This window comes from Rhamphochromis longiceps, linkage group LG15 (genome assembly GCF_057381845.1).
Source record: "Rhamphochromis longiceps isolate RC_006_pf linkage group LG15, R_longiceps_female_GT1.1, whole genome shotgun sequence".
In the NCBI taxonomy this organism is placed as follows: Eukaryota; Metazoa; Chordata; class Actinopteri; order Cichliformes; family Cichlidae; genus Rhamphochromis; species Rhamphochromis longiceps.
The window spans coordinates 35613869-35634313 of record NC_140571.1 but is presented as its reverse complement, the minus strand read 5'-3'; the positions used below and the strand labels follow the sequence as shown (position 1 = coordinate 35634313).

General features: G+C 41.5%; 1 protein-coding gene across 1 annotated transcript; it reads right to left on the bottom strand.

The window, feature by feature from the left end:
• Positions 1 to 36: 36 nt before the first annotated feature.
• On the bottom strand, positions 37 to 19960 carry znf292b (zinc finger protein 292b). The gene is made up of 8 exons (XM_085381162.1): positions 19767 to 19960; positions 11741 to 11895; positions 11525 to 11600; positions 11270 to 11405; positions 10062 to 10264; positions 8887 to 9023; positions 8259 to 8400; positions 37 to 7214 (listed from the first exon to the last, which is right to left on the bottom strand). Exons 1-8 carry the CDS (start codon positions 19929 to 19931, stop codon positions 582 to 584), a joined length of 7647 nt encoding a protein of 2548 aa, XP_085237288.1. The 5' UTR covers positions 19932 to 19960; the 3' UTR covers positions 37 to 581.
• Between the last annotated feature and the right edge of the window lie 485 nt (positions 19961 to 20445).

Genomic DNA, 20445 nt, shown 5'->3' with positions numbered 1-20445 from the left:
AATGCAGGAAAAAACAAAAAACCAACCACACACACACACACTTACAAAACACTGGTGAATATTTAATATGAGAACATCTGTTTGTCATTCAAAAAAACCTTTCCACAAAATCATTATCATCATCAGTGTGCATGCAGGAGCTCCAGACATTACATCATGAAAGGCATCAATTCTTTGCACCCCCAACACACATACGTTACAAAAAAAAAAAAAAAAAAAAAAAAAATCAGGCTGCTGGCTGCAGTGGGTAATTTCAAACTATACACAGCACAAACACCTTCAACCACAAACTACACAGTCAATTTCAGTCCACCAATCTCCAAGTTCCACAGGGATAATCAAGACACCCTAACCTGATGTCCTATATCTACTAAACCCGAATGTTCTTTTTTGTATTTAAAAACATGCTTTACATTTTTCTAGTTAAAAAACAATAGACAACCATGTACAGGTAACAAGTGTTTATAGATGGATGTATAAAAAACATTTTACATGTAGGGCCACCAGTGTGCAGCAGATTTTACTCATTCAAATCCTGAGATTCTGCTTCCAAAAGAAAAAAAAAAAAAAGGAAAAAAGTGTTAATTATATTTTTCTAACAACACAGCAGGGCGCATGTCCTGCAGCTGTTTTAACATCAGGTCAGAGACAGACGATGAAAAGGCCGTGTCCAGGTATATTTTCACCTTGCTCAGTGATTTCAGATTCTGACGGTTGCTGAACCTGACACAGTTGCCTTTGGTGCTCAGGCTGAACGGATGCCTGCACTTTACTGCCTCCGAGACATTCCTCATCAACGGGTGCTCAGATTTATTTGACTGTTCTAGGAATTTTAAGAAGGACATTTCAAATCCCATTGGTTTAAAAGAAGCCAGCGGCACGCTCTGCTCAGTCCTCTCCTCCTGCATTACAGCGGGACATGAGGAGACAGCTTCATTGGAACGGCTGCAAACCACGTCCGCCTTGGTTGGATGTGGAATCTTCTTGCCTTTCACAATTTTTTCAATGTATTTTCGTGGACGCCCTCGCTTGCGTTTGAGTATCACAGAACCATCAGAGATGCCATCATTTGATAATTTGCTGTCAAACAATGCTACAGGGATCCCTGCTGCAGCCCTTCTGCGTAGGATTGGCTTTGAGCATCCATACTCTCTACCCTCCAGGCTGGCGTCTGCAGCCGTCTCGACGTCTGACATGTCTGAGGTGTTGTCAGATTTGGAGTCGTCACTCCTGATTGAGCGACACTTCTGCCGCGGAAACTTTTTGCAGAAGATAAAGTGACTTCTGTGCTGTTCCAGGTACTTTTCTGAAAGTCCGTGGCCAATGTAATGCTTCATTATACTCCGCTCTGACTTCATTACAGACTCGCAGCCTTTGATCATACAGGGGTACTGCAGAGGTAATTTCTTCGTGCACAAAGCGGACGCCTCCAGTTTAGATTTCAGTGAGGGTTTTCCATATTTAACCCAGTGATTGTTCTTTGACTTGCTAGCCCTCTTTGTGTCACTTGCTCTCAAAAACTTTTTATTCGTTTCAATGTTTTCTTTCCCATTACTTGTCTTAGTAATTTGATAATGCAAAGTCTTTGAAGTCTGTTTTGTGCCATCTTTTATTTGTTGACTCTTTAATTTAGACTGGTGCAGATCCTGATGCTTTTTCATCATATGTCTGATCAGATTTGACTTTGTGGCATATGAACGGTCACAGCCTTCAATTTCACACTTGAAAGAACCATTTAAATGTTCTGGTTTGGCCAGCTTTATATCTTTGTGCTCACCTTTGATGTGAGCTACGTAACTCCTGAAAGCAGTGAAGGATTCCTTACATCCTTGATGGCCACAAGCAAACTTGCCGAGCCTGACGCTGGACAACAGACTGCCGACTTTATCTAGACTAAATTCGTGGAGCTGGACATAATGCTGAAAGAGGTTGGGTACTTGTTGGAAAACACGGGAGCAGTCTTTGACTTGGCATCTGAACTCAGAAACCTGAGGGAACTCTGCCTCTGGCTCATCCTCGTGGTCCAGTTCATTCGCAGCCTCAGACTGGTCTTGCTCTTTGTTTACCTCCAGTGCCGACAGGGCAGACTGGTGAACAGCCCTGTAGTGGAGGATCAGATTGTGCTGGATAGTAAAAGCTGCCACGCAGCCTTGATGAACACAGCAATATGGTCTGTATGGACTCATTGCATCACCTAACTTGGGCTTCCTCTCTTTAGTCTTCTTTGTAACATCTGTACTTGGCTGAACTATTGAGTGCCTATTGAAAGCTGAATGCTTGTTGGAGGACTGTGGCTCCTTAGCCTGAGCCGTGCCCAAGAGAGCCTGGGTGAGCAAAGGTGACACTGTAGGTAAGGAGTCGCCAACCACTGGATGCTGAAAAGGCAAGTTTCTTTGCTGTTCATGTAACCATTGTTCTGCTGCTTTTACTGACGGGAAGGATGTAGTTGAAGTCTGTGCCTGTCTCGAAGGAGTCACTGGTTGGTTATGCGTGTGAGCTGCTTGCAAAGGACAGATCACTGTGGAGCGAATGTCTTGCTGAAACTTGTTATTCGTTATGACTGTGTTAGTGCAGGGCCCCAGAACCTGTGATGGGTAATCCCGTTGTGTGGCATCTTTGAGCGGACACATATGTGTCCCGTTCTCCACTGTCGTGTGGTACCGAGCCTCTGGAGCAGAGTTTATACCCACAGGTTGGTTTTGAATAGCAGCGGACGCAGCATCTTTGGCCAGCCTGCGCTTCAAATCTAAATCCGCAATTTCTTTAGCTGATAATTTGTGAGCTGAGTGGTAGTGAGCTCTGAGGTTTGAGTTTCGAGTGAATGCCTTACTACATTTCTGACATTTAAAAGGAGCATATAGGCCATATCGTTTTTTAACCACATTCACCATCTCAATTTTGTAGCTGTGGGTTTTTGAGAGGTGTTTCCACAGTGCTTCACTGGAAATGGAACTAAAGGTGCAGTCCTCCTTCTCACAAGCAAATGGCTTAATCAAGGCTGATGAAATTGACTTACGCGATTTGACTTTTGCACATTTGGTCTGGTTGTTTGCAGCTTGCTGCACAGAAACATTTGACATTTGATCAGCAACTTCTCTGACCAAGTTGAGCCTTTCAAATGCACTCTGAATTTCGGTCATGTACTGCTGTTGGCTGGCTGACAGTTGGTATGGTTCAGGCTCTGGATCATTTGCCACAATGACTCTGGGACTTGGTACCTCCTGTTGTGGTATAACAGTATCTCTGAAACAAGTAAAACTTTGTGTGTTCAGCAATAGTTTAATTTCATCAGAGGTCTGTGGCATAACTACAGAATTTTCTTCAAAAAATTGTCCTTGACTAATAAAATCTGTCTTTGCATCATTAGACAATGGATTATATCCAGAATTATTGGAAGAGGTACCTGCTGGATCGAGCGATATGGCTTTAGCATCAGCGTTGGAGGAGTTACACGTGCTGTTCCGACGCTGCAAGTCGCCAGCCAAAATCTGCTCACGCAGTTTCTTTTTAATGCCTTGGTCAAAAGCTTTTCTCTGCACCTCAATCTGACTGCTACTTATTGCTGCTGGACTAAGCTGATTTTCAGGTATCAGTGTGTGTGTCACTGAGTTTAAATCTGGATCTGGTGTGTGGATATTGTCAGACTGATATCCTTCATTGTGGATCTCCCCAGCAGTCTCGTTTTTAGGGGCAGATCTGGGGACAGCCGCAGAAGGGTTTTTTGTGAGGATTTGTGAAAACAGAGGGTCTGGGAATTCTGTTCCAGAAAATATATCCATACTTGGCTGAGGATAATGGGCTGAACTGTATGAGCATTCTTGCTTCACCTGAACATTTTCTGTGTGCTGTATTACTGAGCTACCTGTCAAACGCTCACCAGCTCCTAGGGGAACACAGGGGTTTTGGAACATTGTCTGTGGGGCAGGTGTGTGCACAAAGAGATCAGACATGTTGGATTCAGTCATAATTTGTTTAAGAATATCATCATTTGCCTCATTGCTGCCATATGTCTGCAAGTTATTTGGTGGATAATTACGTGTGGGGTAATCTTTTGTAGCTGCTGAAGATTGATGATGCTTCTCCTGGTACACAGCAGCAGGGTTATAAGAAAGTTGAGGGGTGCCAACTGTTTGCTCTGAATTAAGATCAAGGAATGATCTTGGCAAATCTGCATTCAGTTCTGAATCATTGTAGGGTTTGCAAGTTGTTCGTTTGGACAAGTGGCCTCCGAGGGATTTAGGACTATCAAACTGTCTAAAACACCTCCGACAAACAAATTTCCCATCCTTAATAATCGCTGGCCATTTAATCCTTTTGTTTTTTCTGCGTCGCACCTCATCTTCGGCGACAATAGGGCCATCTATAGGTAGGACCGTACTACTCTTCTGGATTTCGTTGTTTGCAGAAGGAAAATTCATCTGTAGATGATTTTGCACAGTTTGCGTTTGTTCAGGTATCTTGGCACCAGGGGCTAAACTGCTTTGAATCTGTGATGAATATGATGGACAGGCATCAGTTTGTTCCAACACTTCCTTTGCACCATTCACGTACGAGGGACGAACTGGCTGGGGCCTACTGTTCTGTGGTGACTGCAAGGACTCTGCTGGTCTCTCCGTAACTGATCCCATCACAGAACAGGATGGGACACCAAGCGACACAACAGAACTATTAGGAGTCATTTGCAGGTTCGCTTGCAGGCTAGGTGGATAGACTTGAGAAGAACCACAGTTTTGAACCTGTTCACTTCCAGCAACTGTATGCCAACTGTGACTGCCTGAAGCTTGAGCGTGTTCAATTGTGGGATTTCTATTGCTCCCTAACTGAGAGAGAACAATGGGATTCAAAACATTTGCCATTAGCAGCGAACCATTATGGGTGAGGCCTGGTGAAGAAAGCGAGTGCAGGTCAGAATAGTTTAAACTGTTACCCATGTTGGTATAAGGTGATTGGATAACGTTCTGTCTCTGAACTCCATGAATTGTTACTCTACCGTTTTGCTGGTTCTGAAGCTGCGAGACTGAACTGAGATGCTCCACAGACGATTTGCTCTGTGCTGGAGCATAGGTTGTTTTGATGTTAGTTCGAGCAACTTTCCATTGCTCATAGAAATCTGGGTGAACCGCTTTCATGTGCTTGGTGACACTCCTGTAGGAGCTGTAATGCCTCGGACAGGTTTCTAATGCGCAATGAAATCGCTCTCTCTGTTCTAGAGAGTTGTCCGCTCTGTTCCCAGCTCGCTGCTGAGGACTTACTGTTGGAGGGAGTGGCTGCAAAACTGCAGGCTCTACAGAGTTGTGAGGCAGCTGTACTGTTAAGCAGTTGCTAGTAGACGGTGGCTCTTGCTTTACTGGCAAATTTAAGTTAGAGTTGTAATTAACTGAATCAGTATTCTGAATATTAGAGAACATCTGCGGTTGGCTATGTAAGACATTATTTAAACTGGCTTCAAATGAAGGTACAGACTGATTCTGTTGGGGCGCTCTTTGATAATCAGACAAATTATCTCTATATCTTTGAGTTTCAGACAAGCTGGAACAGACAGACTGAATCACAGAATTGCTTAAATTGTGTGTATGACTGCTTGAAAAAGCTTTGTCTTCATGTTCGCTTGTATATTGTTTTAATGTGTCCACAGGTTCTTCTGAAGATGTCAGCAAAGTCTCAGTGGGTACCGGCAGCCGTCCACGATCTTGATCAACACTCTCCGTTTCAGTGCTCCAGTTCTCCTGTTGCATTTGCTCAGCGAGTGAAGGGCTGGGTTGCCCATTTTGTAGGGTTTGTTCAGAGGACTGGTTTTCCTCTTCTTGAGTCACATGCCTGTCCTGGTGTAAATCCAGCTGCTGTTGTGAATGGAATACTTTTCCACAGTCCACAACTTTACAGGTAAAAGTTTTATAATGCTGTGCCTCGTGGTCATACAGTTTGAAGGCTGCATTGAAAATTTTTCCACAGTTTGGAAACATGCATTTAGCTTTAAACACAGAATGTGTTTTCCTATGTATTAGGAGCTCAGTGTTGGACAAGAAACTTGCCTTGCAGTTCAACTGTATGCAGATGTAAGGTTTTACACCACAGTGGACCTGCAAGTGATCATTAAGATGAGTGACACTAATGAAGTGGCGACGGCAGTACTGGCAAACAACCTTTTTGCTCTGCATCTCAAGGAACGTCTTTGCTTCCTCATTATCCCCATGAGCTTTGACATGTGCAATAAGATTTTTGAAAAATTTGAAGCTCCTCCTGCATTTTCCAACAGGGCACATGTTGTCCTCACTACAGTCCACATTAAGCCTAGGCCCACTGGTCTGACCCTTGTAAGCCAACCCCCGGTTACACCCTGAGGGGTCACCATTTACAGAAAGATTGTGCTGCGTTTTGGATTCAAAGGCTGCAATAACAGGGGCAGCTGTTTTGGGATTAGCCAGTTTTTTGCTTGTTTTCAGTGCAGTCAGCCTTTCCTTGCACGATTGTTTCACATGTGATGTTACATGGGGAATTAATGTGTCTTTTGAGGTAAATGTCTGAGCACATATTGGGCAGGTGTACATTCCCTTGCTTAGATGAGTCTGTGCGTGTCGTACAATCCTATGGCCGAGAAACTCTTTGTCGCACAGCACACAGTACTGCATGTAGGCCTGCCAGTTTCTGAACCTGGCAGATATAAAACCTTTTTCTCTCAGTTTCTTCATTTCTCTGTTTTTCTGTTTCTTGTCTGTAACATCTTTGAGTTCGTAGGTGCCAGTAACTAAGTGGTCTGGAACATTATTAAACCCCCTTAGGCTCATGACGTCCTCTTCTTCAGGGCTCTCTGTATCATTCAGCAAATCAATCGACGACACTATGGAAGCTTCTTCGCCCATTAGTGCCAAGCAATGACGCTTTAGCGCTTTCCAATCCCAAAATTCTGGGTCAAAGGACCACTGGGTTTTTAACACTAGCAAGAGTTCACATCGCAGCGAGTTGGGAACCAGCAAATCCTCCTCCTCTAGTTTTTGATCAGGTTCATTATAAAGAGTCTCCACAGCATAGTAAGACTCAACAGTGGGTTCTAGGAGGAACTCTGTCAGCTGACAGGCTCGCTTCACTTCCAAGTCAGATGGAAGCAAACAGGAAATTGTTTTACACACAGTGGCTTTACTGTTCCCATCACCTGATTCCATCCGTAGAGCCCTGATGCACATTTCGATGCACACTGGCAGGCCAACACGGTCAATCTGTGAAGGGGACAAACACACACACACACACACAAAAAAGCTAAATTATTTTAAGCATGTTTCAACTTATTCTGAACTGCTCTGGCTATATTAATAAAGAAGACCCATTTCATTAAAAAGACGTTATTTGGTTATTAAGTTACTACAATAACCTGTTGGCTAAGATACAGTGTTGAAAGTTAGGCAGATCTAGTCCTCCTTTGTAGCATTTTTAAGATAATATGTGGGGGCTTACCTTTCCAAAGGAATTTAGAGACCTAAACCAGTCTGGTGATGGTTTACTCGGGATCATTAAAAACAAAATTGATTCTTGGCAAGACTATCATTTTTATTGAAGCGACCCTTCCCATGAAAGATATGGGTAGAGATTTCCATCTAGTGGGATGTAGTTTAATTTAGTTAAATCTGCAAGCTTAGGAGAGACATTAATACCTAAATATTCAATATTTCCAGATAGCAGTGGGCTAGAAGAGGAATTATGGAAGGAGCAATTAATCAGAAGAACTGCAGCTGCTCGGCCGTGGAAACCCATTCAATGAAGCTCTCTACATACTGTTCTTTCAAACTGATCTGAAGGTCACATTAAGTTTGGAGTTCTGTTCTGACTGACTCTGCAGAAAGTTGGCAACCTATATGCTGACTGTGATTTTATGTGGCCTACCGCTTCATGGCAGAGTTGCTGTTGTTTCCAATCACTTCTACTTTGTTACAGTAACAGCTGACAGTGGAATATTTAGTAGCAATGACATTTCACGACTGGCCTTACATTGGATTGCATATGAGACATCCTATCACGATACCAAGCTGGAATTCACTGAGCTTGTGAGAACCACCCGTTCTTTCACAAATGTTTGTAGATGCAGTCTGCATGCCTAAGTGCTTCATTCTACAAACGTGATCTGAACTCCTGAACTCAATTTAAATGGGTGAGTGAACACTTTTGGCAATATGGTGTGGATAGCTCAAAGGCAAAAGATAACAGTTGCAGTCAATCATTTGGGTCCAAATGTTTGAATATACTGAAGCAGATGACTTTCCACTAACCTCTGACTGAATGACCTTGATGAGGAACAGGATGTGGTACACAGTAATTGACAATAAAGACATCTGGCGACATCTGTCAAGAAAGGCCTGCTCTGATGGTTCCAATCGCTTCAGCAGCTTGCTCCAAAACAGTGTGAGTTCCCTGGTTAGAAGAAAGACAACTTGCTCAATACTGATTACATCACCAACCTCCTAATACAGCGGTCTCCAACCTTTTTTGCGCCACGGACCGGTTTATGCTCGACAATATTTTCACGGACCGGCCTTGTCGCGTGTCGCGGATAAATACAACAAAATAAAACTAGTACCGGTACCGAAAAAAGAAGACTTATTCATAACACACGTGAAAAGACCCAGGAAAAGTGAGTTAACGATAAAAACGATAACAAAATAACGCTGAAAACCGATAAAAACCCTGAAAACCATACATTTCACACCTGAGCGTCAACTCTCGCGGCTTGGTACCGGTCCAAGGCCCGGGGGTTGGGGACCGCTGTCTTAATAGTACCCAACAATATGGAGGAAAAGAGAAGGAAAAAAAGTATGCTGATTCTATAACTTTACTTATTTTTCTAAAAAATTAAATAAAATAGTGGTCAGCATCAAATCAGAGAACTTTTCTTCTTACCAAGCACAGTATGTGTCTCCTTGGAGAAGCTGCCGGGTCAGGAAGGCCGAGCATAAACTGAAAGCTGCATTATCGTCTCCCTCAGACTCTAGGTTGCAAATCATCTCTAATGCATCACGGCAGTCCTCCTTTGAAAGCTTTACAGATAGAAACAACATAACCACATATTGAATCACCCAAGTGATTAAACCAATCGTTCAGTAATTTTGCAACCCTCCAATATCAAAGGTCTCAGAAACTTTTAAATGTTGCCTACCTATTACAAGAAAACATAAGAAGACAACAGCACCAATAGATTAAGGGCACAAATAAGGCTAGCAGCAAAGTGACATCATGATGTGCTAAGTTACCTTTTTAATACCAAGGGAGCTAAGAGCTAAACTAGAGACATTTCAAAATGTTGCTCGACAGCATTCAGTGACTGTAGCTTGAAAATGTGTTTGAAAATACTCAAACTTGAAAGGCTCATACTAGATAGTCACACACAGGAAACCTTTCACATTATCACAATTTTAATACAATGTTGTAAAAACATTATTTGCCCTTTTTTTGGCATATTTGTTACACTTTAGTATCAGACAAAGATAACCTGCCTAAATACATAATGCACTTTTATTTATGCCCCATAAACCTAATAAACCTCCAGCATTTGCAGGAACTGCCAATTACTCTTTCAAATCATTGTTGAGGAATTTTGTTCCACTGTTCTTTGCAGAATTGCTTTCATTTTCAGTCACTGAAGGGGTTTTGAGCATGAACTGTCTGTTTAAGGCCATGCCAAATCATCTCAACTGGGCTTACTGTGACTAGATTACTCCAAAACCTGCACTTTATTTTTCTGACTTGATGTGTTATAGATGTTCTGATGCATAACCCAAGTGTGCTTGAGCTGCAGGGAACCAACCAGCTTAAGTTAGTGCTCTCTGTACAACTTTCCCCTTACCTTACACATAAAATCTCAGTTTTCCCACTAAACCTGCTTTTTCAAACAAACCCCCGATTCCTAACACACAAACACGAAGTCCAACAACACAACTGCTGGCCTGTGTAGGATAAACAGCAGATGACAGATGAAACCCTCAGGTTGAAAGTCTATGAAAACATATCAAACTTAACCCACTACTAAGTGTGACCACAGCACTTTATGCATAATTAAATAACCCAATGAAACTCACCTCCTCCATAAGCTGATTCTGCTCTGCAGTACCACAGAGGCACACAAGATACAGCTGCTTGAAGGATCCGTTCACTTGGAAGGCTGAGGACTGGCAGCAGGTCTTTGCCAGCAGTGCAGCCTTCTCTAGCTTCTTCTCCTTCATCAGCTGCTTCACCCTCATCCCCAACAGTACGATTCCCTCCTGTGCTAGGAATTCCTCAACTGAAACATTCAATATGCATTTTTTTAAAATTCATGTTAAGTATCTAAATTTTATTTTTATTTTTTTTAAATGGAAGTGCTCAACAATTTTCTTTCCAGTAAAATCTTAAACACAGTATTGCTAATGCCGAGGCTGCATAAAATCTACTTTAAACCCTTTTCACTTATTGTACTTGAAGACGTGCAACATAGGGACCAACCAGATCCCTTATTGTGATTAATTGGGCCTCCAGCGACAGTGAGGAATCTTAAAGTCATTTGTAACCAGGAAATGTCCTTTACCTCTCATATTAAACAAAACAGACTACACACTTTCATCTGAGCAATACTGTCAAAATTTGGAGCTTCCTGTCGCAATGACGCAGAAGAAGTAGTCTTACTTCCAGGCTCGACTAATGCACAAGAAGTTGACAACAAATTCCAAAGAGCACTTCCGTCAGCATGCACCTTATGTATGGAGAGATTTCGAGCACAGGACGGGAGGTAGAGTATTCACCTGTTCTTTTAAGATCCTACTTCAATTTTCTTTTTGCTGAAGCTTATTGTTTGGAGTTGGTGAAGCACCAGTCACTAACTTAAGTCTGATCTCTGCTGTGCTTAAGTTGTTGCAATAAATGGCTGCCCCTCGCTGGGCTTGGATCTGATGATTTGAAGTTACTCAAATTACTGAATTCTCCAGAGGAACCCACCTGAGGGATTAATAAAGTTTTATCTACTCTCTAATTTGAATTGAAAAATAAGAACTGAGGTTGTGAACTTCAATTTTTACTGTTCAATCACTGCTCCAAACATATTTAACAGGAAATATTTTGTTATTCCTTCTGACATTTTGTTACTTTTTTAATTTAACCTGTTAATCACTCTGACCATTATTTCAGTTCTATAAAGCACACTATGTTTTCAAAGGTGCTGCACAAAGCACATTATTGTTATTTTTACTAGTATTTAATTAAAAGCACAGGATCTTTCCAAATAACACAATGTGAAAAAGAGGCCTGCACTCACCTTGTTCTGTGGGAAGGTTTTCATTGGACAGAAGGCCTTGCAGCGTCCTGTTGGACCAAACACCGTCATACTTGCCCAAAGCAGACAACGGGGACAGCTGAGTGATTCCATTCTGTTTAAGATTGCTGTGAGCAAACTGTACACAACAGGAAAACTCCATGAGGTCTGAATGTGAGTAGCAAAAGCATGCTTATGAAGTCCAGCTTAGAGCCGACATTTTGAATACTTTATTTGGAAAGCTGAAATCTTCTTTACCTGAACACATGACTTCAACTCGTTCCATGCGGCATGTGGAATATCCTTCAGTGAGAGTAAAAGCTCGAGGAAACTCCTGTAGACCGAACCATAGAAACAGCAAACTGACCTCTGATGGACTGATTTTACAGGAAAATGTGTAACTCAACGTTGTTACAGGACAGTATCCAACAAACGTTCCATGAATGTAAAGTGTGTATGTGCAGTTATACTTACAGTGAGAGTCTCTCAACTACAAGAGAAACATTTTCACACTGCAGAGAGAGGTATGGAGAGGCACGGGCATAATTCACCAGGGCCTCCGTGTACACTTTCACCAGAGGCAAAGGCTCCTCCTCCACCCTCCACCGACCTGCGTACTCCAACAATGTCTGCAAGGGGAACCAAAGTCACTCACTTAGCAACAATGGAAAAAAAAAACAAAAAAAAACAACAACAACCAAAAAAAACAAAACCTACCAGCAGTTTGAAAACAGGCAGTCCATTCACTACAGTTTAATTCTAATTGTGTGAGGCATTCACACTATAGTGATCCTGTTTCTCTTTATTCTTCCACCTTATTCTAGTTGCTCAGACCTTGGTTGGTTAACTACTCCCTCAGTTTTCATCCGATTTTCACCATTCAAACTTTAAACCGTTCTGCTCCTTCTGCTAATGCCTGCTATATCTTTTGGTGCTCATAACTTTTATACTTTTTGAGCTATTAAGCTTTTTATGCCATTTTTTGGCCCATTTTGCTGAATGGGACCACATTATCAGTGTGATCACCAGCTTTGCTTGCCAGGCTGAGCCATGTTTTAGCTCAGTGAGATGAGCAGCCGTTCTCAGAGCAGGAGGCCCGGGTTCGAATCCCGCTTATGACAAAAAAAATTTTTCAGTTAACAGTTCAACTGTTTTAACTCTTTTCAACACAAATTTCAGCTTTTTCACCTATTTCCAGTTAGGGCTGAACGATTATGGAAAATAATCTAATTGCGATTTTTTGCCCCAATATTGCGATTGCGATGCGATATGCGATTATTTTTTAAGGTCTTTGTCTTCTGTATTATTAAACAAAGACAAGCAATACATCATATAGTATGGCCAATACTATATTACATTAATTTTAAACTGTTCTTTCCTGGAAGACAGACCTCTGTTATGATGACATGAGGTGATGCATGAATTGATGACTGACATTTTTATTTAACTTCTTCAATCACAACAGTATATTTGAACATACACAATAGTTTATTTTTAGCTTACAAACATCTGAGCATAAAGTGCTGACAAGGAACCCTGGTGTAAACATTAAAATGAAAGTCAGTACAATGTGCAGATTGCAGAAATATACATAAACAAAATCAGTGGCTTTACCACACTCAGTTTTTCGACATCTGTGAACTACTAGACAGTCATTCAATTAAAAAATAATATTAAATAAATAAAACTAATAAATAAAAAATACACACATCTTACTGATCTCTGCAGTCAGTAACATTACACATAAAGTGCAAACATAATAGCAATTGTATAAACACACACACACACACGCCTTTAAAATTTAAAGGCGTGAAATTGGACGGTCTAGCCTTCTGAATCAGAAGGCTAGTTCTGATTAGCGTCACCGCTGTCTCGGTGGAGTTTAATAAACTCGGCCGTCTGCTTCTTGCTATCTAAAATATAACCAGACACTGGCGTAAATTCTCGACTGTCTCATACTTCTGTTTAATAAGTTTTCTGTTTGACGTTTAGTCAGCTGTGTGAAAACCAAGGAGGAACCCACCCGGGGGATTAATAAAGTTTTATTTTATCTAATCTAATAACTTTAATCTCAGCCAAACCGATTTACTCACGAACAAACAAAACACTGAAAAAAGCCCAACAATAACATTTTTAGGTTGTCTAAGTGACTTATATATTACGTTTAACCCGAGCAGAGAAACTCCGCGGTGATCTGAAAATGATGTGCCGGGAGTTGTGCCGTTCTCGGCCGCATCAGTAACCCTCGAGCTCCCGGCTAGCTGTCGAGCTGGTGGGTAGCAGACACCTCTGAAAACGTCGAAGCACTTTTGCAAATATGGGATATCTTGATAAACCGAGCAGATATTCGATGTTTACACAACTACTTTCTCGCCTGAAAATATTTTAAAAGTTTATTTTGTGACCCAGAAAGATTAGTATGAGTAATTTTAAAACTTAGTAGCGGCCGCCATTGTTGGAAACTGGAGTTTGGCTGGGCCGCGCTATGAATTCTGGGATATGGTAGTAATTTGGACAGCCTTCGGCGCGTCGCTGTGACGTAATCGGTCTACAAATGCGGCCTCAGGAGGATGCAGCCCATGAATTTGGACATGTCCAGAGTATAATCGCAGCCTTTGCGGTTAGAAAATTGCACTTGATCATGTCGCGATATTATCGCAAATGCGATATATCGTTCAGCCCTATTTCCAGTAGAATTTTAAGTTTTTCCACTACTTTTCAGCACAAATTCTGCTGATTCACCTGTTTTCAGCGCAAAGTTCTGCTTCTTAACCTCTTTTCAGCACAAATCTCAGCCTCTTTAACTCTATTCTGCACAAATTTCAGTTTCTTCACCTCCTTTCAGCAAATTTCAGCTTCTGCTCCACAGTGCACATTTTTTCTCTCATCATAGGACCAGAACTGGTTTGGCTCAGTGGGTTGAGCAGCTGCCATGAGACGCGGCGGTAAAGGTTCGAACCCTACCTGTGATAGTTGCCACACATCTTTCCCGCTTGCATGCACTCTGCTTTCTTGACACTCTTCAGTGTACCCTTTCACATACAGCCATCTTCAGCAAGCACTTCTGCTTCTACACCTCTTTTCAGCTGTTTTCAGCAGATTCCACTACACTGCATTCACACTGCATTTTCGCAGGAAATGCAGCTTTTTCTAGAGACAATAATATTACAACAGGTGTTTAAATAAAGTATTCCTCATCTTCCCGTCTCATTTTCCTGCAGGGAAGACAGGCAGGCTTCAGGATAATGGCCCAAAAGCCTGCCTGTCACAGACAATGTGATAGAGGAACCTTGAAACAAGAGTTAAACAAAACAAAAAGATTTCTGACATGATGACAGGCTTCCATCCTCATGTACAACACCTGATACCAGCAGGCAACAGTGCAAACCACTGAGCGACCAGCAGCACTTGTTATTGTAATCAACTGCTTCCGCGAAATCCAATTTTAGTGTACTCATTTAACAGAATACACTAGGGCTGTGCGATATGACCAAAATCTCATATCCCGATATGAGACATTTATCGTCCGATAACGATATAAATCACAAAAATGTAACATTTTCTGTAAATTCTGTGAATCTTGGGGAGCTCGACTTGCGTGAAGTGTTTGCAGCTGGGCGTCATGTACCTGGAGTCGAGTCTTTTAACCGATGCATGAAACGATACATTTTTAGACATAAGTTGTAACGGCCGCTGTTTTCTTTGTGAGTATTTATTACACGGCGTGCTGCGGGGAAAAGCCTGTTCTAACGTTTGAGTCTAAGGTTTATTTTTTAGCACCTGGCGGCTCTTTTTTACTTCTCATCCGTAAATAATCTGCTCTTTCACGTGATTCAGTTTATTTTGAAAAGTCTGAACAGGATCTTGAGCTTTATTGTGAAAGGTTTATCTGGAACATAAACAAGCGGACACGCTTTCACCGTCGTTGTTGCTAATGACAACACATAAAAACAGGCGCTTGTCTGTCTGTAGTTTGGTTATATTAAATATAAGAGAAAGAGAGAAAGAAGAAATTAATATAACCACTACAGTGACCATCAAAATAATGAAAAAATATTGCCGTAAACAGTTTATTTTGCAACACCACGAAACAAACGATACCGTAAAATGAAACGATAGACGTTTTTATATCGTCATCCAATATATATTGTTATATCGAACAGCCCTAGAATACACATTTAGAGGTTTTACTAGTTTTACAAATGATTTAGATCATGATCTCACAGCTAGCTACAATAAAATAAGAAAAACATTTTATTAAATGAATGTAAAAGTAGAAAAGTTCAAACTTTTCATCTCATCCACATCGGCCTACAGCCTTTCTGTCACCTCAGTCTGCAGCGCTTTCCCTGTGCAGCTCTGCTTTCAGGCCAGAAAGCGTCTGAATTTTATATAGCAAAGTTTGACAGCACCAACAAGGTGATTCACAGATAGCTACCGAGAAAAACTTGGTCTGCCTTGTGTTCAAAGGGGGTATCTTTGCTGTAGGGACCTTCACAGCAGCAACAACTCATTACTGACTAGCTGACAAAGCTTTGTTAAATAAACAAGCTGTGGTTGTTCTTGACCAGTAGTTTTTATAGACACTATTTAGGTCTATTAAAGGTCTAGTGTTGACCACAGAAAGAGACATACTGTGACAGTATCATCATTTGTGAAAAACCTCTGCTTGCAACTGAAGGTTAAAAAATGGGTTCAATTCATTCAGATTTTTTTGTATTCACAGTAGAAAAAAAAAAATGTAGAAGTTGATTTGAGTTAGTACACCAGTGCAATTTTAAGCACGATCTGGTTGAAAATAACAGTTTTTGGAGGTAATTTACCCTTTTCTCTGATCAACATTTTGTGCTGCTGAAAACAGGCATTATGATGGTGTAGATGTCAATAATAATTCATTGTCCAAAATAACAACCCTCAGGTCAAAGGCTCACAGTTTTACAAGTGGCTTATGAAAAAGATGTTTGTCATATTTTAAATATGAATGCAATCTAATTAACAAAATGCATTATTTCAGTTTTAATCTGAAATATTTAACAGAACTTTCAAATAATATGATCTAGTACAGCGGTCCCCAACCCCGGTACCGGTCCGTGAGTCGTTTAGTACCGTGCCGCGAGAGTTCAGGCTTGGGTGTGAAATTTATGGCTTTCTGGGTTTTTAATATACATTTTTTTTATTTGTTTTTATCGTTAACTCTGTTTCCCTGGGTCTTTTCCTATGTGTTATGAATAAATCATATTTTTTTGGGTACCGGTACCGGTTTTATTTTGTTGTATTTATCAACTTCTGGAGTCTTACAGCAGATTTTTTTCAGTATAAAACAATTGGCAGTGGATGGAGCAGCTACAAAGATTGCTTTTCTTCACGTCAGACTTTGCTCTGGGATTCCCTCTAGTTTTTTTTCCCAGTTTATACTGCAGGTATGTTTTTAGTTGTAAATGTGGGTTTCCATGGTGACAATGGCACGCTGCAGAGCTGTGCTTTAAACAAAGCATCAAAGCAAAGCAAAAAAATTGTATTGAGAACTTTTTTATAATCCAATTACTCAATGAACTGCTGCAGCCATATATCCTACACAATATACTGCTTATAGAAACCTCAATCTCTTTGTTTTAGCCTCAAACGAAAAGCAGCACAATTAACTATCACTTGGGATTTTCCTAACCTGATGTGGTTAGTGGATGCTAAGGCTGTTTTTTTTAAGATAGGTATAGCAGTTGGTACACAATCGGCTCGATGTCGTACATTCTTGTTTTGTTTGTGTCACATACAGAGGTGGCACAGAGACACTGAGGCACTGCAGACGAGCACACTGCTCTCCGTCTGCAGACATATGTGGGACCATAAGTTTGGCCTGAGTCATTCCTGTTAAGGACCTTTTACATGTCTGTATGTCACCGTTTTGTGCCCACTCCACGCGTACTAGATGCACCTGCTCCATGTCATTCAGAAGTATGTATCTCTCATATAGGGCTGCCACTATTAGTCGACTAGTCACGATTACGTCGACTATCAAAATCGTCGACGACTGATTTAATAGTCGACGCGTCGTTTGAAGCTTTGTAAGATCACAAAAGACGCAGGAATGAGTAGTAGGATTTAAGAGTGTAATAACGGACTGAAACAGAAGAGGGCAGCACTGCATGGATGCCAGCTGCCGTTAAACCCTGAAGAAGAAGAAGAAGAAGAAGCTGTGTCCCAGAATTCATAGCGCAGCCCAGCTCAATTTCCAACAACGGCGGCAGCTAGTTAGTTTTAAAATTACTCTTATTATTCTTTTCTGGGTCACAAAATAAACGTAGCTGTGTAAACCTCAAATATTTGCTCAGTTTATCAAGACGCCACATATTTTCAAAAGCGCGCCGACGTTTTCGGAGACGTCTGTTACCCACTAGCTCGATAGCTAGCTAGGCTCACTAGAGCCCGTGAGAACACCGGACTCCCGGCAAATCGTTTTCAAACCCACCGCTGTCTTTCGCTACTCAGGTTAAACATACATAAGTCACTTAGATAACTTAAACATGTTATTGTTTGGCTTTTTTTGTATTTTATTTGTTCCTGAGTAAATCGGTTTGGCTGAGATTAAAGTTAGTTTTTACACAGCTGAATAAACGTCAAGCAGACAGCTGATTATCAGAAGTGTGAGATGCTCGAGAATTTACTCCGGTGTCCTGTTATATTTTAGATAGCAAGGAGTTTATTAAACTTCACCGAAACAATCTGTAAAATTCATTAAAATTTAATAAACTATCATCTTGTCTTTATTTTTAGTTAGCACATACCTTAAACACTTAAAGCTGTAAGCTAATGATAGTTATATATGAGCAGATGCTGCTGGTGCAATATGCTGTACGTTTTACGTCCAATGGATGATGATCTGATTAGTCGACTAATCGCAAAAATAATCGGTGACTAGTCGACTATCAAAATAATCGTTTGTGGCAGCCCTACTCTCATACATAAAAAAGAAAGCTTTGGAACTATTCCCATTAGTGAAGAGTGTTCTTTCTACAACACTGTTTCCCTCCCGAGGTCGCGTTATGACACAAGTTTATGTGCCTAAAGTCCACATGACATCATGTAGTTGGTTGTAGCTAATAGACTTACTAACACTAAAAAGTTTAGGGGACCACTTTTCTACTACCCACAATGAGTTTTATGTTAATTAAATTGTATTTATACATCGCCAAATCACAACAACAGTTGCCCCATTGAGCTATATATTGTAAGGCAGACCCTACAATAGTACAACAGCAAAAACCCCAGCAATCATATGACCTATGAACTCTGGTGACAGTGGGGGAAAGGCTCGGGGAGGGACTTTTAAAAGCAGCTACCCAAACAAAGTAGTGCCGCTTACTGCTAAAGTCACAGATAGGATATATTTTCCACTTTCACTTAGTTTGAACATAAAACTCATTGTTCCAGCCAGGGGCAGCACTAGAGTGAACCCCTTGACCAACTGAATTTTAGTGTCCTTACTTTTCTCTCAGTTTTTGATTCTGTCACTGGTTAGCTGACACGTGATAAAACTGATTAGGTTCATCAAATATCTGCAAAAGCATTTCTATTCATCACCATCAGCAGCCTGACTTCACAGGCACTTCTTGACGTAACCACTGTACTCAGGACAAGGCGAACACACTGAAGACCACCACCACAATGAGCCCGAGGATACTCCGCGTAGAGTCCCCATCCCCGCTCTCTCACGCTCTCAAAACGACAAGCACACCTCTGTAGACTCCACCCGGTGCACAAGCTCACAAACGGCCACTGGTCAGGCTCCAAGGGAGACTGCTGGTAATTTATGCTGCATTGTCTTCAGCGTGCAACTGAGACAGAAAACGACGTGCGCCCTTCTGCAGGCGGGCGTTCCGTTCTGCACGTACACAGGAGAAATCTATCGCGGGATTAACTGACAACTCCTTTCTTTTACCAGGTGCAATCGTACCAAATGTGCTGCAGCTGCTCCTAAAATCCAGCCGAACGGAAATTTGCTGGCCTTAGGGCTGTTACCGAGAGACAGGCGACCAAATTACGCTCACGTGCACGAGCATGTAGCCAAACATACAAGGGTAAAGAACTGATGCTAGGCACCCATATCCGCCAGACGCGCTAAGTGTATCAATGCAATGGAAGCCACCGTAAATAAAACAAGTCATTTTATTATTGCTGGTATAGGTCATTTTACCTGAACGACTCTTAACACCAACATTGCCAAAGGTAATTACCTCATGCAGACACAGCTTTAAGCTAACGTTTGCTTCAGATGCTCAACATTTAAGCTGAAGTTTACGAGCCTGTGTGTATTCACCAACTTGTGACTACTAGACACGCTTCTATTCTGGACATAGATAAAACAACAACAACTAGCGAGTGCTTCCAAGAACTACTCAGTTTTGAAAGCAGGGCTTTCTCTGGAATATCAGTATGTGTGTAGCGTTGTTATCAATGCTAGCTGATTAGCTTGTTTGCTTAAGCGTAAAGAAAAGCAGCTCACCCCACAAAACTCTTGACAATACTTCGAAGATGATTCTTCTGGAGAGTCGATGCTTTCTCTACTCAAGATTTCTTGCAATTCTTGCAAACGTTTTTTAAGTTCCTCGGTCGTTTCACTGATACCAATGGCAGGACTACGATCCTGTTCGGCCTCCTCGTCCGCCATCTTCACACCCAGCTTCTGCGCGTAACCACTGCTACGTAATCACGTAAGTACACATTTTACGAGTTCACGTCATTCCCCCCCCCCCCCCCCCGTCAGCACGTACAGAAAATTTCAGCTTTGTTGTTGTGATGGCAGCTTGTCATGTGAGTTCCTGCTACTTAGCGAAAATTAGTTTGCGAGAGTAGGTTCAAATAAAACACCCTCAAAATCTCTGATTTTGTCAAGCCAGACTCACTGTGGATTTCGTTTCTTCTTTTTCTTTTGGCTGCTTCATTAAGAGGTTAAACCAGTACATCATATGCCTCCATCTCATCCTATCCCTAATATCATCTTCTGTCGCTCTGATCCTCCTGCATTAAATCCATGAATCTTCTCGGAAGTTCCTCGTTTCTTCCTTCCATCTTCAACATCCTTTGTCCAATACTTATACATGAGTTGGCTGCAGTTCAGGAAGTAGAGCAGGTCAGCTACTAATCAAATGGTCAGTGGTTCAATTCCTGGCTGCTCCAGTCTG

What these genes read in the sequence shown, in the direction of transcription:
- znf292b (XM_085381162.1), bottom strand. Translation starts at nt 19,931, where the DNA reads ATGGCGGACGAGGAGGCCGAACAGGATCGTAGTCCTGCCATTGGTATC. An exon ending in ATTGTCAAGAGTTTTGTGGG is followed by an intron (nt 11,896 to 19,766) that starts GTGAGCTGCTTT and finishes TTCCCCTTGCAG; the next exon opens with ACATTGTTGGAGTACGCAGG. An exon ending in AAACCTTCCCACAGAACAAG is followed by an intron (nt 10,265 to 11,269) that starts GTGAGTGCAGGC and finishes TGAATGTTTCAG; the next exon opens with TTGAGGAATTCCTAGCACAG.